The sequence below is a fragment of the Ranitomeya variabilis genome, chromosome 1 (genome assembly GCF_051348905.1).
Source record: "Ranitomeya variabilis isolate aRanVar5 chromosome 1, aRanVar5.hap1, whole genome shotgun sequence".
Classification (NCBI taxonomy): Eukaryota; Metazoa; Chordata; class Amphibia; order Anura; family Dendrobatidae; genus Ranitomeya; species Ranitomeya variabilis.
This window is the reverse complement of record NC_135232.1, coordinates 652,644,992-652,669,422: the sequence shown is the minus strand read 5'-3', so window position 1 is coordinate 652,669,422 and position 24,431 is coordinate 652,644,992. Positions and strand designations below refer to the sequence as shown.

Sequence of the window (24,431 nt, the reverse complement as noted above, 5' to 3'; positions counted from 1 at the left end):
CACCGCCAGGGCAACGAAGGAGTGGCTTCGTAAGAAGCATTTCAAGGTCCTGGAGTGGTCTAGCCAGTCTCCAGATCTCAACCCTATAGAAAACCTTTGGAGGGAGTTGAAAGTCCGTGTTGCCAAGCGAAAAGCCAAAAACATCACTGCTCTAGAGGAGATCTGCATTGTTGTGAATTTGGTTTTTGGGCTCCCCCGGTGGTCACTGGTGGTACTGGACTTGTGTGCTTCTCTTTCTCTGTTCACCTGTTTCCATCAGGATATGGGAGTATCCTATTTAGCCTTGCTGCTCAGTCATTCTAGTGCCGGCCATCAATGTAACCAGAGCCTTTCTGTTGCATGTTCCTGCTCCTAGACTACTGATCAGCTAAGTTGGACTCTTTGTCCTAAGTTTGTTTTGCATTTTTGTTCCAGTTCACAGTTATGTTATTTTTCTGTAGCTGGAAGCTCTTGTGGGCTGAAATTACCACTCCGGTGTCATGAGTTGACACATGAGTCTTAAAGTAATTTCAGGATGGTATTTTAAAAGGGTTTTCAGCTGACCGTGAAGTTCCCTTTTGTATCTTCCTACTATCTAGTAAGCGGACCTCGCTTTGCTGAACCTACCTTCATACTGCGTATGTCTTTTCCTCTGAACTCACCGTCAATATATGTGGGGGGCTTCTGTCTCCTTTTTGGGGGAATTTCCCTAGAGGTAAGCCAGGTCTGTTTTTTCCTCTATTAGGGTTAGTTAGTCCTCTGGCTGGCGCGAGGCATCTAGGGATAAAACGTAGGTACGCCCCCCGGCCACTATTAGTTGTGTGGTAGGTTTAGCTCACGGTCAGCTCGAGATTCCATCACCCAAGAGCTAGTCTGTTATTTATGTTCTCTGACGTTCCCTTGCCATTGGGAACCATGACAGTATGGCCGGCCCAGTGTTAAAACCGTTGGCAGAAGAAAGGAGAGAAAAAGAAGTCTGCAGATTTTTTTTTATTTTTTTTTTTTTTCCTCTGAGCTTGCTCTATAGTTGACTCAGTTGCATTTCTGCTCTAATTGCAGCCTTTGTCTCTCTCTCTCCTTCTAATCCTTGAATGGCTCTGATCTCACCTGATTAAAATGGATCCTCAGAGTTTGGCTACAGGTTTGAATGATCTTGCTACGAAGGTTCAAAATTTACAGGATTTTGTTATTCATGCTCCTATATCTGAACCTAGAATTCCTATACCAGAGTTTTTCTCCGGGGATAGATCTCGTTTCCTGAATTTCAAATATAATTGTAAATTGTTTCTTTCCCTGAGATCTCGCTCTGCTGGAGATCCCGCACAGCAGGTTAGGATTGTAATTTCCTTGCTGCGGGGTGACCCTCAAGATTGGGCATTTGCATTGGCACCAGGGGACCCTGCGTTGCTCAATGTGGATGCGTTTTTTCTGGCTTTGGGGTTGCTTTATGAGGAACCTAATTTAGAGATTCAGGCTGAAAAAGCCTTGATGGCCCTATCTCAAGGGCAAGATGAAGCTGAAATATACTGCCAAAAATTTCGTAAATGGTCTGTGCTTACTCAGTGGAATGAGTGCGCCCTGGCGGCGAATTTCAGAGAGGGTCTCTCCGATGCCATTAAAGATGTTATGGTGGGGTTCCCTGCACCTACAGGTCTGAATGAGTCCATGACAATGGCTATTCAGATTGATCGGCGTTTGCGGGAGCGCAAACCTGTGCACCATTTGGCGGTGTCTTCTGAGAAGGCGCCAGAGAATATGCAATGTGATAGAATTCTGTCCAGAAGCGAACGGCAGAATTTTAGGCGAAAAAATGGGTTGTGCTTCTATTGTGGTGATTCAACTCATGTTATATCAGCATGCTCTAAACATACAAAAAAGGTTGATAAGTCTATTTCAATTGGCACTTTACAGTCTAAGTTTATTCTGTCTGTGACCTTGATTTGTTCATTATCGTCAATTACTGCGGATGCCTATGTCGACTCTGGCGCCGCTTTGAGTCTTATGGATTGGTCCTTTGCCAGGCGCTGTGGGTTTGATCTAGAGCCTCTGGAAGTTCCTATACCTCTGAAGGGTATTGACTCTACACCATTGGCTAGTAATAAACCACAATACTGGACACAAGTGACTATGCGTATGAATCCAGACCATCAGGAGATGATTCGCTTCCTTGTGTTGTACAATCTACATGATGTTTTGGTGCTCGGATTGCCATGGTTACAATCTCATAACCCAGTCCTTGACTGGAAAGCAATGTCTGTGTTAAGCTGGGGATGTCAGGGGGCTCATGGGGACGTACCTTTGGTTTCCATTTCGTCATCTATTCCCTCTGAGATTCCGGAATTTTTATCTGATTATCGTGATGTTTTTGAGGAGCCTAAGCTTGGTTCACTACCTCCTCACAGAGATTGCGATTGTACCATAGATCTGATTCCGGGCAGTAAATTTCCAAAGGGTCGTTTATTTAATCTATCTGTACCTGAACATGCTGCTATGCGAGAATATATTAAGGAGTCCCTGGAAAAGGGACATATTCGTCCTTCTTCATCTCCCTTAGGAGCCGGTTTTTTCTTTGTATCTAAAAAAGATGGCTCTTTGAGGCCGTGTATTGATTATCGACTCTTGAATAAAATTACAGTCAAATATCAGTGTCCTCTGCCACTGCTGACTGATTTGTTTGCTCAAATAAAGGGGGCTAAGTGGTTCTCTAAGATTGATCTCCGTGGGGCGTATAATTTGGTGCGAATTAAGCAGGGGGATGAGTGGAAAACCGCATTTAATACGCCCGAGGGCCATTTTGAGTATTTAGTAATGCCTTTTGGTCTTTCAAATGCCCCTTCAGTCTTTCAGTCCTTTATGCATGACATTTTCCGTGAATATTTGGATAAATTTATGATTGTGTATCTGGATGATATTTTGATTTTTTCGGATGACTGGGACTCTCATGTCCAACAGGTCAGGAGGGTTTTTCAGGTTTTGCGGGCTAATTCCTTGTGTGTGAAGGGTTCTAAGTGTATTTTTGGGGTTCAAAAGATTTCTCTTTTGGGGTACATTTTTTCCCCCTCTTCCATTGAGATGGATCCTGTCAAGGTTCGGGCTGTTTGTGATTGGACGCAGCCTTCTTCTCTTAAGAGCCTTCAGAAATTTTTGGGCTTTGCTAATTTTTATCGTCGATTTATAACTGGTTTTTCTGATGTTGCTAAACCTTTGACTGATTTGACCAAAAAGGGTGCTGATGTTGCTGATTGGTCCCCTGCTGCTGTGGAGGCCTTTCGGGAGCTTAAGCGCCGCTTTTCTTCCGCCCCTGTGTTGCGTCAGCCTGATGTTACTCTTCCTTTTCAGGTTGAGGTCGATGCTTCCGAGATCGGAGCTGGGGCGGTTTTGTCGCAGAAAAGTTCCGACTGCTCCGTGATGAGACCTTGTGCGTTCTTTTCTCGAAAATTTTCGCCCGCCGAGCGAAATTATGATATTGGTAATCGGGAGCTTTTGGCTATGAAGTGGGCTTTTGAGGAGTGGCGTCATTGGCTTGAGGGGGCTAGACATCAGGTGGTGGTATTGACCGATCACAAGAATTTGATTTATCTTGAGTCTGCCAGGCGCCTGAATCCTAGACAGGCGCGCTGGTCGTTGTTTTTCTCTCGGTTTAATTTTGTGGTCTCATACTTACCAGGTTCTAAAAATGTGAAGGCGGATGCCCTTTCTAGGAGTTTTGAGCCTGATTCCCCTGGTGATTCTGAACCTACAGGTATCCTTAAGGATGGGGTGATATTATCTGCTGTTTCCCCAGACCTGCAACGGGCTTTGCAGGAGTTTCAGGCGGATAGACCTGATCGTTGCCCGCCTGGTAGACTGTTCCTGATGATTGGGCCAGTAGAGTCATCTCGGAGGTTCATTCTTCTGCGTTGGCAGGTCATCCTGGAATCTTTGGTACCAGGGATTTGGTGGCTAGGTCCTTCTGGTGGCCTTCCCTGTCTCGAGATGTACGAGTTTTTGTGCAGTCTTGTGATGTTTGTGCTCGGGCCAAACCTTGTTGTTCTCGGGCTAGCGGATTGTTGTTATCCTTGCCTATTCCGAAGAGGCCTTGGACTCACATCTCTATGGATTTTATTTCTGATCTCCCTGTTTCTCAGAAAATGTCTGTCATCTGGGTGGTGTGTGACCGTTTTTCAAAGATGGTTCATTTGGTGCCCTTGCCTAAGTTGCCTTCCTCATCCGAGTTGGTTCCTCTGTTTTTTCAAAATGTGGTTCGCTTGCATGGTATTCCGGAGAATATCGTTTCTGACAGGGGGACCCAGTTCGTGTCTAGATTTTGGCGGGCGTTCTGTGCTAGGATGGGCATTGATTTGTCTTTTTCGTCTGTGTTCCATCCTCAGACTAATGGCCAGACTGAGCGAACTAATCAGACCTTGGAGACTTATTTGAGGTGTTTTGTGTCTGCGGATCAGGATGACTGGGTTGCCTTTTTGCCGTTGGCGGAGTTTGCCCTCAATAATCGGGCTAGTTCTGCCACTTTGGTTTCTCCTTTCTTTTGCAATTCGGGGTTTCATCCTCGTTTTTCTTCTGGTCAGGTGGAGTCTTCGGATTGTCCTGGAGTGGATACTGTGGTGGATAGGTTGCATCGGATTTGGGGACAGATGGTGGACAATTTGGAGTTGTCCCAGGAGAAGACTCAGCATTTTGCTAACCGCCGTCGTCGTGTTGGTCCTCGTCTTCGTGTTGGGGACTTGGTGTGGTTGTCTTCTCGTTTTGTCCCTATGAGGGTTTCTTCTCCTAAGTTTAAGCCTCGGTTCATCGGCCCGTATAAGATTTTGGAGATTCTTAACCCCGTGTCCTTTCGATTGGACCTCCCAGCATCTTTTTCTATCCATAATGTCTTCCATCGGTCATTATTGCGCAGGTATGAGGTACCGGTTGTGCCTTCCGTTGAGCCTCCCGCTCCGGTGTTGGTTGAGGGTGAATTGGAGTACGTTGTGGAGAAGATCTTGGACTCCCGTGTTTCCAGACGGAAACTTCAGTATCTGGTCAAGTGGAAGGGCTACAGTAAGGAGGATAATTCTTGGGTGACAGCCTCTGATGTTCATGCCTCTGATTTGGTCCGTGCCTTTCATAGGGCTCATCCTGATCGCCCTGGTGGTTCTTGTGAGGGTTCGGTGCCCCCTCCTTGAGGGGGGGGTACTGTTGTGAATTTGGTTTTTGGGCTCCCCCGGTGGTCACTGGTGGTACTGGACTTGTGTGCTTCTCTTTCTCTGTTCACCTGTTTCCATCAGGATATGGGAGTATCCCATTTAGCCTTGCTGCTCAGTCATTCTAGTGCCGGCCATCAATGTAACCAGAGCCTTTCTGTTGCATGTTCCTGCTCCTAGACTACTGATCAGCTAAGTTGGACTCTTTGTCCTAAGTTTGTTTTGCATTTTTGTTCCAGTTCACAGTTATGTTATTTTTCTGTAGCTGGAAGCTCTTGTGGGCTGAAATTACCACTCCGGTGTCATGAGTTGACACATGAGTCTTAAAGTAATTTCAGGATGGTATTTTAAAAGGGTTTTCAGCTGACCGTGAAGTTCCCTTTTGTATCTTCCTACTATCTAGTAAGCGGACCTCGCTTTGCTGAACCTACCTTCATACTGCGTATGTCTTTTCCTCTGAACTCACCGTCAATATATGTGGGGGGCTTCTGTCTCCTTTTTGGGGGAATTTCCCTAGAGGTAAGCCAGGTCTGTTTTTTCCTCTATTAGGGTTAGTTAGTCCTCCGGCTGGCGCGAGGCATCTAGGGATAAAACGTAGGTACGCCCCCCGGCCACTATTAGTTGTGTGGTAGGTTTAGCTCACGGTCAGCTCGAGATTCCATCACCCAAGAGCTAGTCTGTTATTTATGTTCTCTGACGTTCCCTTGCCATTGGGAACCATGACACTGCATGGAGGAAGGGGCCAACATACCAACAACAGTGTGTGGCAACCTTGTGAAGACTTACAGAAAATGTTTGACCTCTGTCATTGCCAACAAAGGATATATTACAAAGTATTGAGATGAAATTTTGTTTCTGACCAAATACTTATTTTCCACCATAATATGCAAATAAAATGATAAAAAAACAGACAATGTGATTTTCTGGATTTTTTTTTCTCAGTTTGTCTCCCATAGTTGAGGTCTACCTATGATGTAAATTACAGACGCCTCTCATCTTTTTAAGTGGTGGAACTTGCACTATTGCTGACTGACTAAATACTTTTTTGCCCCACTGTATATACGGTAGATAACACAGGATCCACCATTCACAATAGGTCATGTCACAGCTCAACTCCTCCTCCTGTACAATGTTTGATAACACCTCTAGATACAGTAGATAATGCAGGATCCACCTATCATAAGGGATGATGTCACCGCTCACCTCCTCCTCCTATACAGTGTTTGATAACACCTCTAGATACAGTAGATAATGCAAGATCCACTAGTCATAAGAGATGATGTTACAGCTCACCTCCTCCTCCTGTACAATGTTTGATAACATCTCTATATACAGTAGATAATGCAGGATCCACCTGTCATAAGAGATGTGTTAGGACTCTGAACATTTTTTACCTTTTGTGCATTACTGCCCTTTTCCAAGATGGCGTCTTTGGTCTCATGTGCACTGTGTCTTCCTGCTATAAAACTCCACCCCAGCCTTCAGTCTGTGCTAGAGTATTCTGCCTTGCATCTAGCTCCTGGCCTCTGATGACTCCCTGGCTATATACCTGCTCCTGTGAACCTCTGTGGTGATCCTGCTACTCTGCTCTGAGTTCCTGCTGCATACACCAGTTCCAGTAATCCTCCTTCATCTGCTGCTCGTATTTACTTCCATCTGCATTTGCTGGACATGTAAGCGTTTACTGCTCTGCAAAAACCTGAGACTATTAACCAGGCCTCCCTGGTTGAGCTAAGATATTATTTGAACTGCCTTATAAGCTTATCTATCTGTGTTTGGACTAAGACAAGGATTTATTCATGTCAAGCATCCTCAAGAATAACTGTGCTTCATAGACTTTTTGCTTGATTGCATTTTCCTCTGAAATTTCCTATAGACTGCTAAGCTGCATTTATTATTTACACCAAGTGTTGTGGACTTGAGTTTCTCTCTGCACCTGTTTGAATCACCGTGTGATAATATAGACTTTACCACTTATAGAACTGTGTCCTGTAGTTGTCTTGTTCCACGCAAAGAGTCTCCTGAGTTATCCCCTATAATTATTACAGGATACTCTAGCTATAAAAAAAAAGGAGACTGCTGGAACAATGACTGCAGAGAGTAGATTAGAGCAGGTGTTTTCCATAATTAGATCACTGCAGAAAGATGTGGAGGGTCTGCAAAAGAAGTTTGGAAGCTTTGAACACAATGAACAAGTGTTTGGACAAACTTTGCAGGACTTAAGCAACCGCATGGCAGCCCAGGAAAACAAACTTGCTGGCATAGAGTCCCAGTATGGACTGGCTTTTCAGGACATAAGCACGCAAATAGCTGCACAAGTGACGTTACCCTCTGGGCAACTGCCACCAGCTAGCCCACTTAAGTTGCCCCCATTCAGATTTAATGGTGATCGCGACAAATTTCGTGGCTTTGTGAATCAATGTATGCTATATTTTGATGTGCATGCTGACCGTTTTCCTACTGACAGATCCAAAGTATTGTGTGTAATACTGCTACTGACCTCACGAGCGCTTACCTGGGCGAATCCGATGATTGAGTCTCGTGACCCACGGTTAAATAACTTGGATGATTTCTTGGCTGCTATGGCATTAATGTTTGATGACCCTAATCGCCGTTCAACCGCTGAATCTGCTTTGTTGTCTTTACGCCAGGCTAAACGTTCTGTTATTGAGTATGCCACTGAATTCAGGAGATTAGCGGTAGATACCAATTGGGACAGTTATGCACAATTGCCTATTTTTAAAAGGGGTCTGTCTAATATTATAAAAGATGAACTAGCTCGCTCTGAGTCACAACAAGAGCTGGAGACATTTATACAGCATTGTGTGCGCATAGACATTCGCCTTACTGAGCGTAGGCAGGAGAAATTTGCTGCTTATAACCGTATTTCTAACTTTTCCCTTCCTTCCAAAGAGCCTGCAGGTAAAACCTCTCGGGAGGTGGAGGAGGTGCCCATGCAAATTGATTCCGTTCAGAGGCGCGAGATCAATGAGCGCCGGGAGCATCGCCGCCTTCGTGAAAGTCTATGTTTCTACTGCGGCCAGTCTGACCACTTCTTGATCATTTCTCCTAAGTGTCCTAGACGGCCTAACAAGGTGCTAGCTGCAGTAGGGGAGTATGACAACTGTGATGATGAATCTGACATCTCTGAATGTAGCCTGCCTTTAAACGCAGTATTCCATTCACTTTCTATGACTTCATCCCCCAAGGAGCTGAAGGAAAAGAACTCTCACTGTTCTCTCCCTATTAAGATCCTGTGTTCAGGACAGTGGATTTCCAGTGCAGCTATGATTGACTCTGGTGCAGGTGGCAATTTCATGGATATCGCATTTGCCAAGGAATATGGTATTGAAATTCAGCAAAGAACCTCTCCAATTACCATGGAAACAGTGGATGGGTCACCTTTAATCTCTGGGCCTGTGGATCAGGAGACCATACCCCTTGAAATTGTGTTGGAGCCTAATCATCAGGAGCAACTTTCTTTCTTGCTAATTTCTTCTCCTCATTTTCCTGTGATTTTAGGCATTCCTTGGTTGCGTTCTCAGAACCCAATTATCAACTGGGAGACCAAGGAGATTACCTTTCCAACAAGGAGCAACTCAGCGTTAACAGAAGCTGTCCCGGAGTCCATGGCTACGGAACCACATGTACAGGTATTTTCTTTACCTCCAGCATATAAAGAGTTCTCTGACATCTGTGACAAGAAGAATGCAGATCAGCTTCCTCCACACAGGCATTATGACTGTCCCATTGAGCTGCTTCCTGGGGCAGCTATTCCTTTTGGTAACGTATACCCTTTGGCGGCACCTGAGCTTCAAGCCTTAAAGGAGTATATTGATGAAAATCTGGCCAAAGGCTTCATACATCCTTCTTCCTCACCAGCAGGGGCACCTACATTTTTTGTAAAAAAGAAGGATGGGACCCTGAGACCCTGTGTTGACTATCGGGAAATCAATAAGGTAACCGTACGAAACCGTTACCCTTTGCCTCTGATTCCCGAATTACTGGAAAGAGTCCGCCATGCTAAGGTGTTCTCTAAACTGGATCTTCGTGGGGCTTATAATTTGGTGCGTATTCGTCCAGGGGATGAGTGGAAAACAGCATTCAGATGCCGGTATGGACACTTTGAATCTCTTGTGATGCCCTTCGGGCTTTGTAACACCCCTGCAACGTTTCAACACCTTGCTAATGACATTTTCAGAGATTTGTTGGACTAGTTTGTGGTGATCTATTTGGACGATATACTAATCTTTTCTGACTCTCTACAGGAACATGAAGAACATGTCAAAACTGTTTTAAGACATCTGAAAGAGAACCATCTGTATATTAAGCCGGAGAAATGCGAGTTCCATCGTTCTGAGATACAGTTCTTAGGTTATATCATCTCTCCCCAGGGGCTGAACATGGAATCTGATAAGATTCAGGCTATCATTGACTGGCCGGTACCCAAGAACGTTAAGGAGGTCCAATGTTTTATTGGTTTTGCAAATTTCTACAGACTCTTCATTCGAAATCTTTCTGATATTTTCGTCCCATTACTTCCTTGACAAAGAAGGAAAAGCCCTTTAAGTGGTCATCACAGGCTCAAGAAGCTTTTGATCGGCTCAAGATCTGTTTCACATCAGCACCGCTGTTGATACACCCAGATCCAACACTTTCATTCATTGTGGAGGTGGACGCTTCTGATAATGCTTTGGGGGGCTATTCTCTCCCAAAGAACTGGAGAGAAGGATCTGCTACATCCCTGTGCTTTCTTTTCCCATAGACTAACCTCAGCAGAGAAGAATTATGACGTGGGAGACAAGGAATTGCTGGCTATTATTGCGGCTTTCAAAGAATGGAGGCATCATCTGCAAGGAGCTGCACAACAGATCATAGTGCTAACTGACCATCGCAATTTAGAGTTCCTTAAATCCGCTAGATGTCTTTCTCCTCATCAGGCTTGTTGGAACTTATTTTTAAATCAATTTAACTTTGTTATCTCGTATCGTCCAGGTTTTCGTAATGGGAAGTCTGATGCTTTATCCCGAATCCATGCTGCGGATTCCGTACCTGGAGCCCCGTCCAAGACCATTCTATCTGATGCCAATTTCATCGGAGTTATCCACGATCAGAACTTGTGGAAGGAGTGCAGGGAGGCCTATGACGGTGATGTATTTCTGGCCAACCCACCTGTGGATATTAATCTTGTCTTTAAGGGTGGCATGTGGTTTAGAGATCGACGTATCTACGTCCCTGAGGTCGTCCTTCTGCAGATCCTCAAGTTGGTACATGACTCCAAGTTGGCTGGTCACAGGGGGGTACAGAAGACACAAGAGTTCCTGAGCCGATTCTTCTGGTGGCCAACTTGCCTGAAGGATACCAAGGACTATGTTCTCTCTTGCGAGGTATGTGCCCGTTACAAGACTCCTCATGTGGCACCTACGGGTCTTCTACAACCATTACCTGTTCCGTCCCGCCCTTGGGGGTCTATATCAATGGACTTTATTGTGGAGCTGCCTACATCGGGGGGCATGAATACAATCATGGTGGTAGTTGATCGCCTGACTAAAGCTGCTCTTTTTGCTCCATGCACCGGCCTCCCCTCAGCTAAAGATACAGTGAACTTGGTTATACAGAATGTCTTTCGGTTGCATGGGGTTCCGGATGAGATCATCTCTGACCGTGGAGTACAGTTCACTTCAAGATTCTGGAAGGGGTTTTGCTCTGCACTCAATATTAATGTCTGTCTCTCTTCCGCTTACCATCCCCAGACAAATGGTCAGACTGAGCATACCAACCAGACGCTGGAACAATATCTAAGATGCTATGTCAGCCATCTCCAGGATGATTGGTTGGAGTTGCTGCCGTTAGCCGAATTTTCATATAATAATTCTCAGAGCGCCTCCACTAAATTTACACCTTTCTTTGCCAATCTGGGTTATCATCTGTGTATTTTACCTAGGTCTCCAATTAATTCTCCGGTTCCGGCAGTGGAGGAAAGGCTGACTGCGATGAGACAAAATCTGGAGGTTCTGAAGGAATCCCTGACCACATCTCAAGAACGTTGTAAGAGATCGGCTGATAGATTCCGTAAACCTGCACCCATGTTCAAGGTAGGAGATTCCGTGTGGTTAGCAACTAAGAATCTGAAGTTAAACGTTCCTTCACAAAAACTTGGACAGAAATTCATTGGCCCTTTCAAGATCAACGGTATTGTGAGCTCTATGGCCTGCCGCCTGAAGCTGCCTAGGACTATGAAGGTACACCCAGTTTTTCATGTATCTTTACTAAAGCCTGTATCTCCTAATACCTTCCAGGGACGTGTTGTGCCACCTCCGCAGCCTGTGGTGGAGGAAATTATTGATTCCAGGATTCGCAGGAATCGGCTCCAATATCTGATAAGATGGCAGGGATATGCCCCTGAGGAAGACTCTTGGGAACCTGTGAAAAACATCAATGCCTGACAGAAGATTTCTCGTTTTCATCAGAGATTCCCTGAGAAACCAGGTCCAGGATCGTCCTGAGGCCGCTGCTAAGGAGGGAGTAATGTCAGGACTCTGAACATTTTTTACCTTTTGTGCATTACTGCCCTTTTCCAAGATGGCATCTTTGGTCTCATGTGCACTGTGTCTTCCTGCTATAAAACTCCACCCCAGCCTTCAGTCTGTGCTAGAGTATTCTGCCTTGCATCCAGCTCCTGACCTCTGATTACTCCCTGGCTATATACCTGCTCCTGTGAACCTGTGTGGTGATCCTGCTACTCTGCTCTGAGTTCCTGCTGCGTACACCAGTTCCAGTAATCCTCCTTCATCTGCTGCTCGTATTTACTTCCATCTGCATTTGCTGGACATGTAAGCGTTTGCTGCTCTGCAAAAACCTGAGACTATTAACCAGGCCTCCCTGGTTGAGCTAAGATATTATTTGAACTGCCTTATAAGCTTATCTATCTGTGTTTGGACTAAGACAAGGATTTATTCGTGTCAAGTATCCTTAAGAATAACTGTGCTTCATAGACTTTCTGCTTGATTGCATTTTCCTCTGAAGTTTCCTATAGACTGCTAAGCTGCGTTTAATATTTACACCAAGTGTTGTGGACTTGAGTTTCTCTCTGCACCTGTTTGAATCACCGTGTGATAATATAGACTTTACCACTTATAAAACTGTGTCCTGTAGTTGTCTTGTTCCACGCAAAGAGTCTCCTGAGTTATCCTCTATAATTATTACAAGATGATGTCACAGCTCACCTCCTCTTCCTATACAATGTTTGATAACACCTCTATATACAGTAGATAATGCAAGATCCACTAGTCATAAGAGATGATGTCACAGCTCACCTCCTCCTCCTGTACAATGTTTGATAACATCTCTATATACAGTAGATAATGCAGGATCCACCTGTCATAAGAGATGATGTCACAGCTCACCTCCTCCTGTACAATGACTGATAACACCTCTATATACAGTACATAACACAGGATCCACCATTTACAATAGGTGATGTCACAGCTCACCTCCTCCTCCTCCTGTACAATGACTGATAACACGTCTTTATACAGTAGATAACACAGGATCCACCATTCACACTAGATGATGTCACAGCTCACATCCTCCTCCTGTACAATGTTTGATAACACCTCTATATACAGTAGATAATGCAGGATCCATCAGTCATAAGTGATGATGTTATAGCTCACCTCCTCCTCCTCCTGTGCAATGACTGACAACACCTGTATGTGCAGTAGATAAAGCAGAATCTACCAATCATAAGAGGCCATAACGCAGCTCCACACCCCCCCGTCCTGAACCAATCATAAGAGATGATGATAAAGCTAACCTCCTCCTCCTGATAACACCTCTATATACAGTAGATAACACATGATTCACCAATAAGAGGTGATGTCACAGCTCACCTCCTCCTCCTGTACAATGACTGATAACACCTCCATATACAGTAGATTATGCAGTCTCCACCAAGAGGAGGTCATAATGCAACTCATCTCCTCCCTGTACTGTAAAAAAACTACAAAACCTCCCTCTATGTACAGTAGATAACACAGAATCCACCAATAATAAGAGGCGCTGGCGCAGTATACCTCTTCATCCTGTTCAGAGACTGGTAATACCACTATGTACAGTAGATAACACAGGATCCACCAATAATAGGAGGTGATGGTACAGCTCACCTCCTCCCCCACCTACACAATGACTGAGTACACTTCTTTGTACAGTAGATCATGATAATTATAATAAGTGGCAATGATTAGAAATACTATAGGGGATACTTTCCCTTTAAGATTCCTTCACCTCTCCATGTTTTGTTTATTTGAGGCTACATGGATCCTATGAAGCTCTCAAGGGTGGAAACACTACAGAGGCTATGGAAGACTTCACCGGGGGAGTGACTGAATTTTATGAGATAAGAGATGCTCCAAAAGACTTGTACAAGATTATGAAAAAAGCCTTTGAGAGGGGCTCACTCATCGGATGCTCTATTGACGTAAGTGAATGGAGTCACGTGAAGGTATAAGAATCCGTTATTGTCTGTATGGCAGAAGTAAAATAAATCATGACTGCTCATATGACTATAAAGGTGAAAGGATCGTTGGGTCAGCTACATTATGTGAGCGGCAAATGAGAAAACCAACTATATTCAACCAATCTCACAATGACCGTGCCAAATTATCTTACCAACCACAAACTGATAAGCACACTATATGGGTTACTAATGGCCGCCATGAAGATGATTCATGTTTGCTAGCGCCTAATGTTATGGCCACCATATAAATTAGATTAAGGATGTCCAGACCTTACGATATTGGAAGGAGTGGCCAGCCATCTTATGTATATGGAAGATGATTAAGAGGAGACTGATTGGGTATGTTGGATTACAATGCCCGATCCTTTTGTTTTCCTGGGAGTTACGCTACCACCAGAGATCTGGCAGAGGCTTACTCTACTCACCCTATTAATACAAAACATGCAGGACCAACTATTTCAACCATTCATGGTTATGGGGAGTCAGAAGAAATCTCTGGCATGCAAAGGAGCATTTGGTCAACTGTTATCTAAGATGTATGGACTTCTTTGTAGGGTTAGGGTTTCACAATCCTTTATAGGCCTGTTTGATGAGGTGCTTTATAAGGCCCCATCTCTTCACACAGTTGCATTTCCCACATACACACTGTGATCCCTACTTATCTGGCCTATAGCCTTTCATCCTGATGATTCTTCTTATGTGAAGAATAAGCTAGAAACCAAAAAAAGGGGAAAACATAACATAAGGTAAATCAAAGTTTAGCAGAAAGGCAAGAGATTGCAGCCCCCACCCCTGAAGGCAGTTGGCTCACATTCTAGTTTTGTGTTAAAAAAACCCGCAACATCTATGAGAACATGTGGAGTCCAGATGTTTCTGCCGATGCTGCTGGCAGGCCTGGTCAGGTCCCGTCAGCCTCCGAGGAATCCTAAATGGACAGAAGTTGTGAAGGTAAAAAAGGGACCAATATGTCAGCTGAGCTGCGGCTCACAAGATCACTGATACAGAAAATGTATTAATGGTCCATTATTAAGAGGAATAAATTAATGAGCAGCATCTGCTCATTAATTAATTAAACCATTTTGCACCCTGGTTTTTCTTCAAGTCTTCTATCCTTTTAGGATTTTTCTTATGTGGCATCTCTATGGATTGTTGTTTTGTGCCAATACACATTAAATCAAAATTGTCTAAGTCTGCCTACTTTAGCATGACCTGCCAACTATCAAATTTGTGTACTGTATGTTGATGTCAAGGTAAAGCATTGGGCTTGCTGAATCTCAATATGCCCAATCCCTTGTACGTGTATGCTGCCGGCGGTGTGTGGCAGTGGTTTCTTTCTCTTTCCCTATCAAAGGCAGTTGTATGCAGGGGCACACGTATAGGGGAAGGTGCAGCAATACTTTGCAAAACATTTGTTTTTCCGACTGTTTATAAAATATGTGGGTACAATTAGTCTGGCCAAATATGGCTGGTGTTAGAAAGTTGCTTTGAATAACCATATCATTGAGTAAAACATCAACCATAGCAGCCGAAAATTAGCAAAACAATCCAGTGCTGTAAAACAATTTTCCAACAGTATCTACCATCAGCCTGCATCTGTCACGCTTTTCATATCATGAAATTATGCTGATGGTAGACAGAAAATGGGCGAAAATAGCCATTTAAAATCTCTAGTGCATGATCGGCTGCTTCTATAATTTCTCTTGTGCTATTGACCAATTACCTCATTTGTGTCCCTGACATGTTCTCATCTTGCCATCCATTGCTTGCTTCATCATTTCAACATCTATGACATGCATCATAACAATAATCACTCAATGAGAAATAGAAAATACACAGGGCTCTACATAGTGCAGAACCATGACTACACAAGGGTGATGAGGACAAAGAGGATGGTAGGGGTAGGATGCTTGCCTATATGAGATGTATTACTACCAGGCAGAGTGCTAGGGATAGGATGCTTGCCTATATGAGATGTATTACTACCAGGCAGGGTGCTAGGGGTAGTATGCTTGCCTATATGAGATGTATTACTACCAGGCAGGGTGCTAGGGATAGGATGCTCGCGTATATGAGATGTATTACTACCAGGCAGGGTGCTAGGGGTAGTATGCTTGCCTATATGAGATGTATTACTACCAGGCAGGGTGCTAGGGATAGGATGCTCGCGTATATGAGATGTATTACTACCAGGCAGGGTGCTAGGCGTAGTATGCTTGCCTATATGAGATGTATTACTACCAGGCAGGGTGCTAGGGGTAGTATGCTTGCCTATATGAGATGTATTACTACCAGGCAGGGTGCTAGGGATAGTATGCTCGCCTATATGAGATGTATTGCTACCAGGCAGAGTGTTTGGGTAGAATGTTCACCTGTATGAGATGTATTAGTATCAGGCAGAGTTCTATGGGTAGTATACTCGCCTATACAAGATGTATTACTGCCAGGTAGAGTGATAGGGGTAGGATGCTTTACTATATGAGATGTATTACTACCAGGCAGAGTGCTAGTGGTAGGATGCTCACCTCTATGAGATGCATTACTACCAGGCAGGGTGCTAGGGATAGTATGTTCACCTATAATAGATCAATTACTACCAGGCAGGGTGCTAGTGGTAGGATGCTCACCTATATGAGATGCATTACCACCAGGCAGAGTGCTAGGGGTCAGATGCTCGCCTACATGAGATCTGTTACTACGAGGCAGGGTGCTAGGGGTAGTATGTGCAACTATATGAGATGTATTAATACCAGGCAGAGTACTAGGGGTTGGATGTTCGCCTACATGAGATCTATTACTACCAGGCAGAGTGCTAGCGGTCGGTTGCTCACCAACATGAGATGTGCTACTGACAGAAACAGATCTGTATAACCCCCTTGGGGTATGCTATAATCGGCTGCAGCTCTTCACGTCTTTCCATTCAGCTGGAGGATGCTGCCAATCATAATTAAAATGAAAGAAGAATTAGCGTGTCATGGCGCTGCTGAAGAATACAATGATGTAATGGAGTAAAGCGAACCTGTCACCAGGTTTGTCTGATATAAGATGCTGCCACTGCCTTTCAGGGCTGACATACAGCATTCTATAATGCTGTAGATAAGCCCCCGATCCGACCTGAAAGAGAAGAAAAATAAGTTATATCATACTCACCCAGGGGCGGTCTAATGGGTGTTGCAGGTCCGGGTCTAGCGTCTCCCATCTTCTTGCAATGCCGCCCTCCTGTTTGCTTCACAGGGTCCCCGGCATCGCACTCCTGCGCAGGCGTACTTATCTGCCTGTTGAGGGCAGAGCAGAGTACTGCAGTGCGCAAATGCCAGGAAAGGTATGAAGCAAGCAGGAGGGCGGCATCTCAAGAAGACGGGAGACGCCGGACCAGGACCTGCAACACCCATCAGACCGGACGGCCCCCCCGACTGAGTATAATAAAACTATTATAGAGTGCTGTAGATAAGCCCTGAAAGGCAGTGGCCGCATCTTATATTGGCCAAACCTGTTGACAGGTTCCCTTTAAAAGCAGGGCTATGCTAAGCAAGCAACTTCCTTACAGCCTGAGGGCATCAAAGAGCGCACAGGGCATAGCTCTGTTTTATCCATGTACCAATGAATGCTCTGAAAGGGCACCACCGGAGTCTTCCTATTCCTTAACAGGAATAATACCGGTACCAGAAAAAATAGTACCAGTGTCATCATCAGTGTTTTGGATGAGTGTGTCATCCTTGGGCCATCAGTGTTTGTCTGGTATTACTTAAGAAATAATTAATTTACAAAGCTTCTCCTATACTGATGCCATCGGTGTGCTACACTTGTTTTTCACGGACCCCTTGATTTATGTTGGCCCTTGTCATCCATGCTGTTGAAAAAAACTGACATGTTTCCGTGTGAACACTGACATGTGGAGATCCCCATAGGTTATAATGAGTATGTGTGTCATCCGTGAAAAAAATGGATGCCTCACATACTGCAAACACAACATGTGAAGGGGGCCTTACATGTGTTCTTACTTATTAAAAGTCTTATTAATGCACTATGGCAAGCATTCAGGACACATTACGTTTTGCAGGAGACAATTGCATGGTAAAGCCCTAAATACACATTAGATAGCTGTCGGCTGAGCAATCCTCTTTCCTTTTTAAGAGCCGCTGCCAGATTCCCCAAAAATGATTTGTACCTTGAGACCAAAATGATCATTCTTTGGAAATCCAACAGGATGAATCCTTCTCTCCCTTGATGATACCTGTCAGGAACAAGATTGGCAATATGAAGAAGTTTAGCAATACACTATGACACCACCATGATGAACCTGTGTCAGTGCCATCAGTGTTTTCCATCAGTGTGTCATTCGTGTCTGGTTTTTACCAATAGTGTGTCATCAGTGTAAATTTACAAATAATCCCTACTTGTTTAAAAAAATATATCCCTTGTATCTATTCCTGATAAATAATATTTCCACTCATGAAGACTCCATTTACTGAAACATGATAGCTGAACCTAATCTGCACCCTACGCACATCATTTTTTGCTGCCCACTCCCATTGTAACTCATAGCAGAGCGCTCCTCTTGAAAACCCCAGTAAAAGTGGTGTTGATGATGGCGAATATGTGATGCCAACAGCTGTCATTAGAGAGAGAATACTAAGAGTTTGTATTTTTGGTTCTTACCGGAGGGCAGCTCGAGGTCTACAGTACAGCTGGCCCTATAAATCTGTCTACACACTCAGTGCTATATGCTACAACCGACATACGGCATTATATCAAAGTTGTTTTTTTTCTAATTTGACAAGTATTGATCGTAAATATTAGTGTCGATTCCCTTTATTAATAAATTCAGTTTATAGCATGAGATAGAATGCAGCTTATCAATTGTTTTAAAGAGTTTTAATATTTACTAAGGCAAAATATTAAAAAGGTCTCAAGGAAAAGACCACGGCAATCCTCCACCCACTGCAGCAAGTGGCATCGGTACGGTCAACATGTCTCTGCTACAGCCGGTGGTTGGCTGCCGTGGTCCGCCATCAGAGCTCTTATCTCCAGGCTTATACTGTCTCTACAGTTCGTAACCTATGCATTTTGTTTGCTGATGCCAGGAGAAAGATATCTTGCTTGGGACGGTGCCCACTCCAGATATGGGGGAGGCATTGAAGAAAATGATTGAGGGTGTGGGTGACACACAGCTTGACCCGGATGGCTTGAGGCCAAAGCCACCATCGGTTTGTATACTCCAGGCATGGTGTGCTGGCTGCTAATATTAGAGATGCTCTGCACCATATCTCACTTATGTCATATGTTACATTATACTACAATTGTATAAAGTATAGGAAAATGATGTTTTGTGCTAAATATATTTATGGTAATTCAATTCCACAGAAGTATATGATCACACTCCGCTTCCTGTTATAACCGTTACCAGTCATAATCTCCATGCGACTTTATCCATAAGCAGATAACCCTTATTATTAATCTTCAACTCATTGTTAACAATCACATCATTCATATGTTTATTCTCAACAGAAAATCTCTTATTCCATTAGACATAAATGTGGTCACACGTGTTAAAGGGAATCTGTCACCCCAAAAATCGTGTATGAGCTAAGCCCACCGGCATCAGGGGCTTATCTACAGCATTCTGTAATACTGTAGATAAGCCCCCAATGTATCCTGTAAGATGAGAAAAAGAGGTTAGATTATACTCACCCAGGGGCGGTCCCGCTGCGGTCCGGTCCGATGGGCGTCGCGGTCCGGGTCCGGAGCCTCCCATCTTCTTACGATGACGTCCTCTTCTTGTCTTCACGCTGCGGCTCTGGCGCATGTGTACTTTGTCTGCCCTGTTGAGGGCAGAGCAAAGTACTGCAAAGCGCAGGCGCTGGGCCTCTTTGACCTTTCCCGGCGCCTGCGCACTGCAGTACTTTGCTCTGCCCTCAACAGGGCAGACAAAGTACGCCTGTGCCGGAGCTGCGGCGTGAAGACAAGAAGAGGACGTCATCGTAAGAAGATGGGAGGCGCCGGACAGCGACGCCAATCGTAACGGGACTGCCCCTGGGTGAGTATAATCTAACCTCTTTTTCTCATCTTTCAGGATACATCGGTGGGCTTATCTACAGCATTCCAGAATGCTGTAGATAAGCCCCGGATGCCGGTGGCCTTAGCTCATATATGATTTTTGGAGTGACAGATTCCCTTTAAACATACACATTGCATCTTGGTCATCAGTATGTTTTCATTTAGAGGATGTCCTGCTCTGTAACGCTTAATATTGTGTTTCTACGCTTATGTAACTAGCCATCATTAGAAACTAAACATGCATGTGTGTGCACAGCCACCTCTCCAACCAGAGCAGGGGAAAAAAAAAGTTCTACTTGCCTAATAGTCCCAACTCCAGTGCTGCGGACTGAAAACCATGAAGCAAATGTACTAGTAGCATCAGTGCTGGGCGGGGGTGCCAAGGGCTCATCTGTAATGTTGGCTCTGGAGGCCCCCTGGTCAGCTACATGCAAATATCACCTTACCTTCATTCACAAATTTACCTCTGCTTTTATATAATAATCTGGGTAGTTTGATAAATTAATGATCAGATGCTGTACATTGTTAATTAAGTGCATTGCGCTACTGCTCATGCTGAGTGGGCCAAATCTGCACAGGGGAATTCACCTGTTCCCCTGTGGGCAAGTCCGAGCCTGAGCCACCCATCAGATGTCATCAGCCATCCACCAGACAGCTAGCCAGTCTTTCAATCTTACAAATGTCGAGTTAGTGGTCTCAACAAAAATAAACAAGGCCCAGTAGTCCTCTATCAAAGACCTCCCACCCACCTTAGCTGCTGGCACATGAGAGGCAGGAACTCAATTGAAATGCAACTGTTTATAAATGTCATTTTTTTATGCGTATCGCTCCAGTCCCTGACTGAAGTAAGGTTTCTGGGGAAATTTTCAATTTGGTTTATTTATTTTTTAAAAGTGTGACTTTCTCAGGGGAATGTGTTGCAGGTATTTGCTATGTAATCTGACAGCAGCATGATGTAGAGACAGAGACCCTGATTCCAGCGATATATATATATATTTACTGAGTGAAGCAGTTGTGCTACAATCACTGTTTTCGTTGCTGCAAGTCAGCAGCGCTCGGAATGCTGAGCTGTCATCCACAGTATAATGTAGCCCTCACACTCTATAATGGTCTCCACAACAGAGCCCACACTGTATAATGGCTTCGACACTGTATAATGGCCTCCACAGTAGTCCCCACACTAGCCCTCAAACTGTATAATGGCCCTCACATTAACCCCCTAAACTTTATAATTGCCCCCTCATTAGCCCCGACACTGTATAATGGCCCCTACATTAACTTCCATACTGTATAATGACCCCCACATTAGCTTGCACGCTGTATAATGGCCCCTATATTAGCCCCTAAACTGTATAATGGCCCTCAGATTAGTCCCCAAACTGTATTATCACCCCCAGGCTGTATAATGACCCCAACTTTAGCTCCTACACTGTATAATGGGCCCCAAATTAGGCCCAAACAGTATAATAGGCCCCACACTTTATAACAGCCCCTACAGTAGTCCCTATAATATATAAGGGCACCCCAATGTTTTAGGGTCCCCCATTGTTTATGATGCCCCCACAATTTTTAATTTAAATAAAAAACATCATATACTCACCTAATCCATAATTCTGATGATTCCAATGGTGAGGCTCAAACGGAACAACGCGCTGTGATAGCGCCAACGCATGCACAGGATGTCAGAGTCCCACAACACGATACAGTTAAGGGTAGCAAAGCTTCGGATGGGCCCCTTTGAGCGCGAGGCCCGGGGTGACGGCACCCTTTGCCCCCTTCAGTAGTTATGCTACTGCCTTGTTGTAATATGTTGCTTGCATGACCTTGTCTTACTTGCATTTTGAATGGTGTCGACATGTTTAATTTCAATGCTTAGCAATATTGGTGATGATTTTGGTGTTTACATGTGTTATGTAAGCTCCTGATATCTCATGTTAATCTCCGCTGTGTTAATATTGTAGGCTATTGTCCCAGCACAGTTTGAGACTCGTATGGCCAGTGGACTGGTAAAAGGTCATGCTTATTCTCTCACGGGTGTTGAAGAGGTATAGTATGAAATATTCCGGGCCACTAGTAATAAAACCAATGGATTTTTCTGGAGAAGGCCTACTAATTATATGGAAAAAACCTTCAATATCTTAAATATAACTTGATATGTCAACTCTGGCAAATGTCTTTGACTAGAATGTTTAATTTCTCAGTGTTCTTTATATATTTTCATTACATAATATTTAATAAATACACAATAAACCAAACTATGAGAGTAAATCTCATGGTTTCCTGCATGTGCATGCTCAGATTTAAATGGGTTATCCATGACTTTAGTTATTTTTTCTTACGAGGCTAAGAACTTACATGCAGGTAGTTGCCCTGCGATGATATCTCCCAGCTCAGGCAGTGACTCTCCTGCTTCCCTTGACCTCTCATCAACAGAGAGAGCAGTGCCTTCTCTTCTGGTCATCTGTAGATGGAACTTCACTACCAACCTCATGATGGTTAACAGCAGGCTCCCTGCAGTTGGGCTGTCAATCTACATGACCTCAGCTCTCCATCTACAGAGTAGAGTGAAAGAGAAGAAGCTACTCTGTAGACATGACATCACGGAAAGCAGAAGAATAATTGGCAGGAGAGGTCTATGACCTCTCTGAGCCTGCAGAGATTGTCTTTAGGCAGAACAAGCTGCTACCTGCCTGTAAGTTCTTAACCCTATGCAAAAAAAATAAGCAAAGTTCCAAATAAGCAATTTAAAGAGAACCCACAAATACTCACATTCCCTCTGAAATGCTATTCTAGATTTGACTGCCAAGAGAGGTGGTGACTTGAGTTCTCCTTCAATGGATGTTTTTAATCTGAGGCTGGACAGACATCTGTCTGAGATGGTTTAGTGAATCCTGCATTGAGCAGGGGGTTGGACACGATGACCCTTGAGGTTCCTTCCAACTCTAACATTTTGTGATTCTATGATCACCTTTCTTATAACCTGGTTGTGATGTTCTTCTGTTATTCCTCTTGATTATTAATTAAAACATTGACAAGAGGAAGGGTGTGCCACACAGTGGTCAAATGGGTGTGTTTTTATACAGTCTCATTCTTTGGACTCTGTTTGGACCGTGTCAGACTCTGTAAGGTCACACCCCTTGGTAACGCCCAGATGTCAAGTTATTCATACATATCCAGGAGTAATAACAGAGGAAGGGTGTAATATTGAATTCTAAGAAGAGATGCTCCAGAATTGTTATTTCATGAGGAATAAAAGTATTTACTAAAATATGTCTGGAGAGATGAGAAGTCGTCTTTAAAGGAGGTTTTGAAGGACTTTAATATTGATGGTCTATTGCTAAAATGGGGTGTCTGATTCTTGCAACCTGGACCCTCCCACTAATTAGCATAATGATGCTCCGCCTTCTTTGTTTACACAAGCAAAGCACCACATATACAACTTTTGTTGTGCCTGACACAGCAGCTCCGCCCCATTCAAGTGAAATCCCTTTCAACAGTCATTAACATACAGTACAGACCAAAAGTTTGGACACACCTTCTCATTTAAAGATTTTTCTGTATTTTCATGACTATGAAAATTGTAAATTCACACTGAAGGCATCAAAACTATGAATCAACACATGTGGAATTATATACTTAACAAAAAAGTGTGAAACAACTGAAATTATGTGTTATATTCTAGGTTCTTCAAAGTAGCCACCTTTTGTTTTGATGACTGCTTTGCACACTCTTGGCATTCTCTTGATGAGCTTCAAGAGGTAGTCACCGGAAATGGTTTTCACTTCACAGGTGTACCCTGTAAGGTTTAATAAGTGGGATTTCTTGCCTTATCAATGGGGTTGGGACCATCAGTTGTGTTGTGCAGAAGTCTGGTGGATACACAGCTGATAGTCCTACTGAATAGAATTAGAATTTGTATTATGGCAAGAAAAAAGCAGCTAAGTAAAGAAAAACTTACTTACTTTAAGAAATGAAGGTCAGTCAGTCCGAAAAATTGAGAAAACTTTGAAAGTGTCCCCAAGTGCAGTGGCAAAAACCATCAAGCGCTACAAAGAAACTGGCTCGCATGAGGACCGCCCCAGGAAAGGAAGACCAAGAGTCACCTCTGCTTCTGAGGATAAGTTTATCCGAGCCACCAGCCTCAGAAATCGCAGGTTAACAGCAGCTCAGATTAGAGACCAGGTCAATGCCACACAGAGTTCTAGCAGCAGACACATCTCTACCACAACTGTTAAGAGAAGACTTTGTGCAGCAGGCCTTCATGGTAAAATTGCTGCTAGAAAACCACTGCTAAGGACAGGCAACAAGCAGAAGAGACTTGTTTGGGCTAAAGAACACAAGGAATGGACATTAGACCAGTGGAAATCTGTGCTTTGGTCTGATGAGTCCAAATTTGAGATCTTTGGTTCTATCCACCGTGTTTTTGTGCGACGCAGAAAAGGTGAACGGATGGACTCTACATGCCTGGTTGCCACCGTGAAGCATGGAGGATGAGGTGTGATGGTGTGGGGGTGCTTTTCTTGTGACACTGATGGGGATTTATTCAAAATTGAAGGCATACTGAACCCGCATGGCTATCACAGCATCTTGCAGCTATCTAGCATGCTATTCCATCCGGTTTGCGTTTAGTTGGACCATAATTTATTTTTCAACAGGACAATGACCCCAAACACACCTCCAGGCTGTGTAAGGGCTATTTG

At 44.0% G+C, this 24,431-nt stretch overlaps 1 protein-coding gene across 1 annotated transcript in view; it reads left to right on the top strand.

The window, feature by feature from the left end:
- The window catches only part of CAPN3 (calpain 3), a 180,532-nt gene that overhangs the window by 68,417 nt on the left and 87,684 nt on the right, over window positions 1–24,431 (top strand). Inside the window, exons 5-7 of the mRNA XM_077262543.1 lie at window positions 13,470–13,638; window positions 18,759–18,881; window positions 21,693–21,776. Coding sequence (XP_077118658.1) covers window positions 13,470–13,638; window positions 18,759–18,881; window positions 21,693–21,776 — 376 coding nt within the window. The remainder of the gene's footprint in view (window positions 1–13,469; window positions 13,639–18,758; window positions 18,882–21,692; window positions 21,777–24,431) is intronic.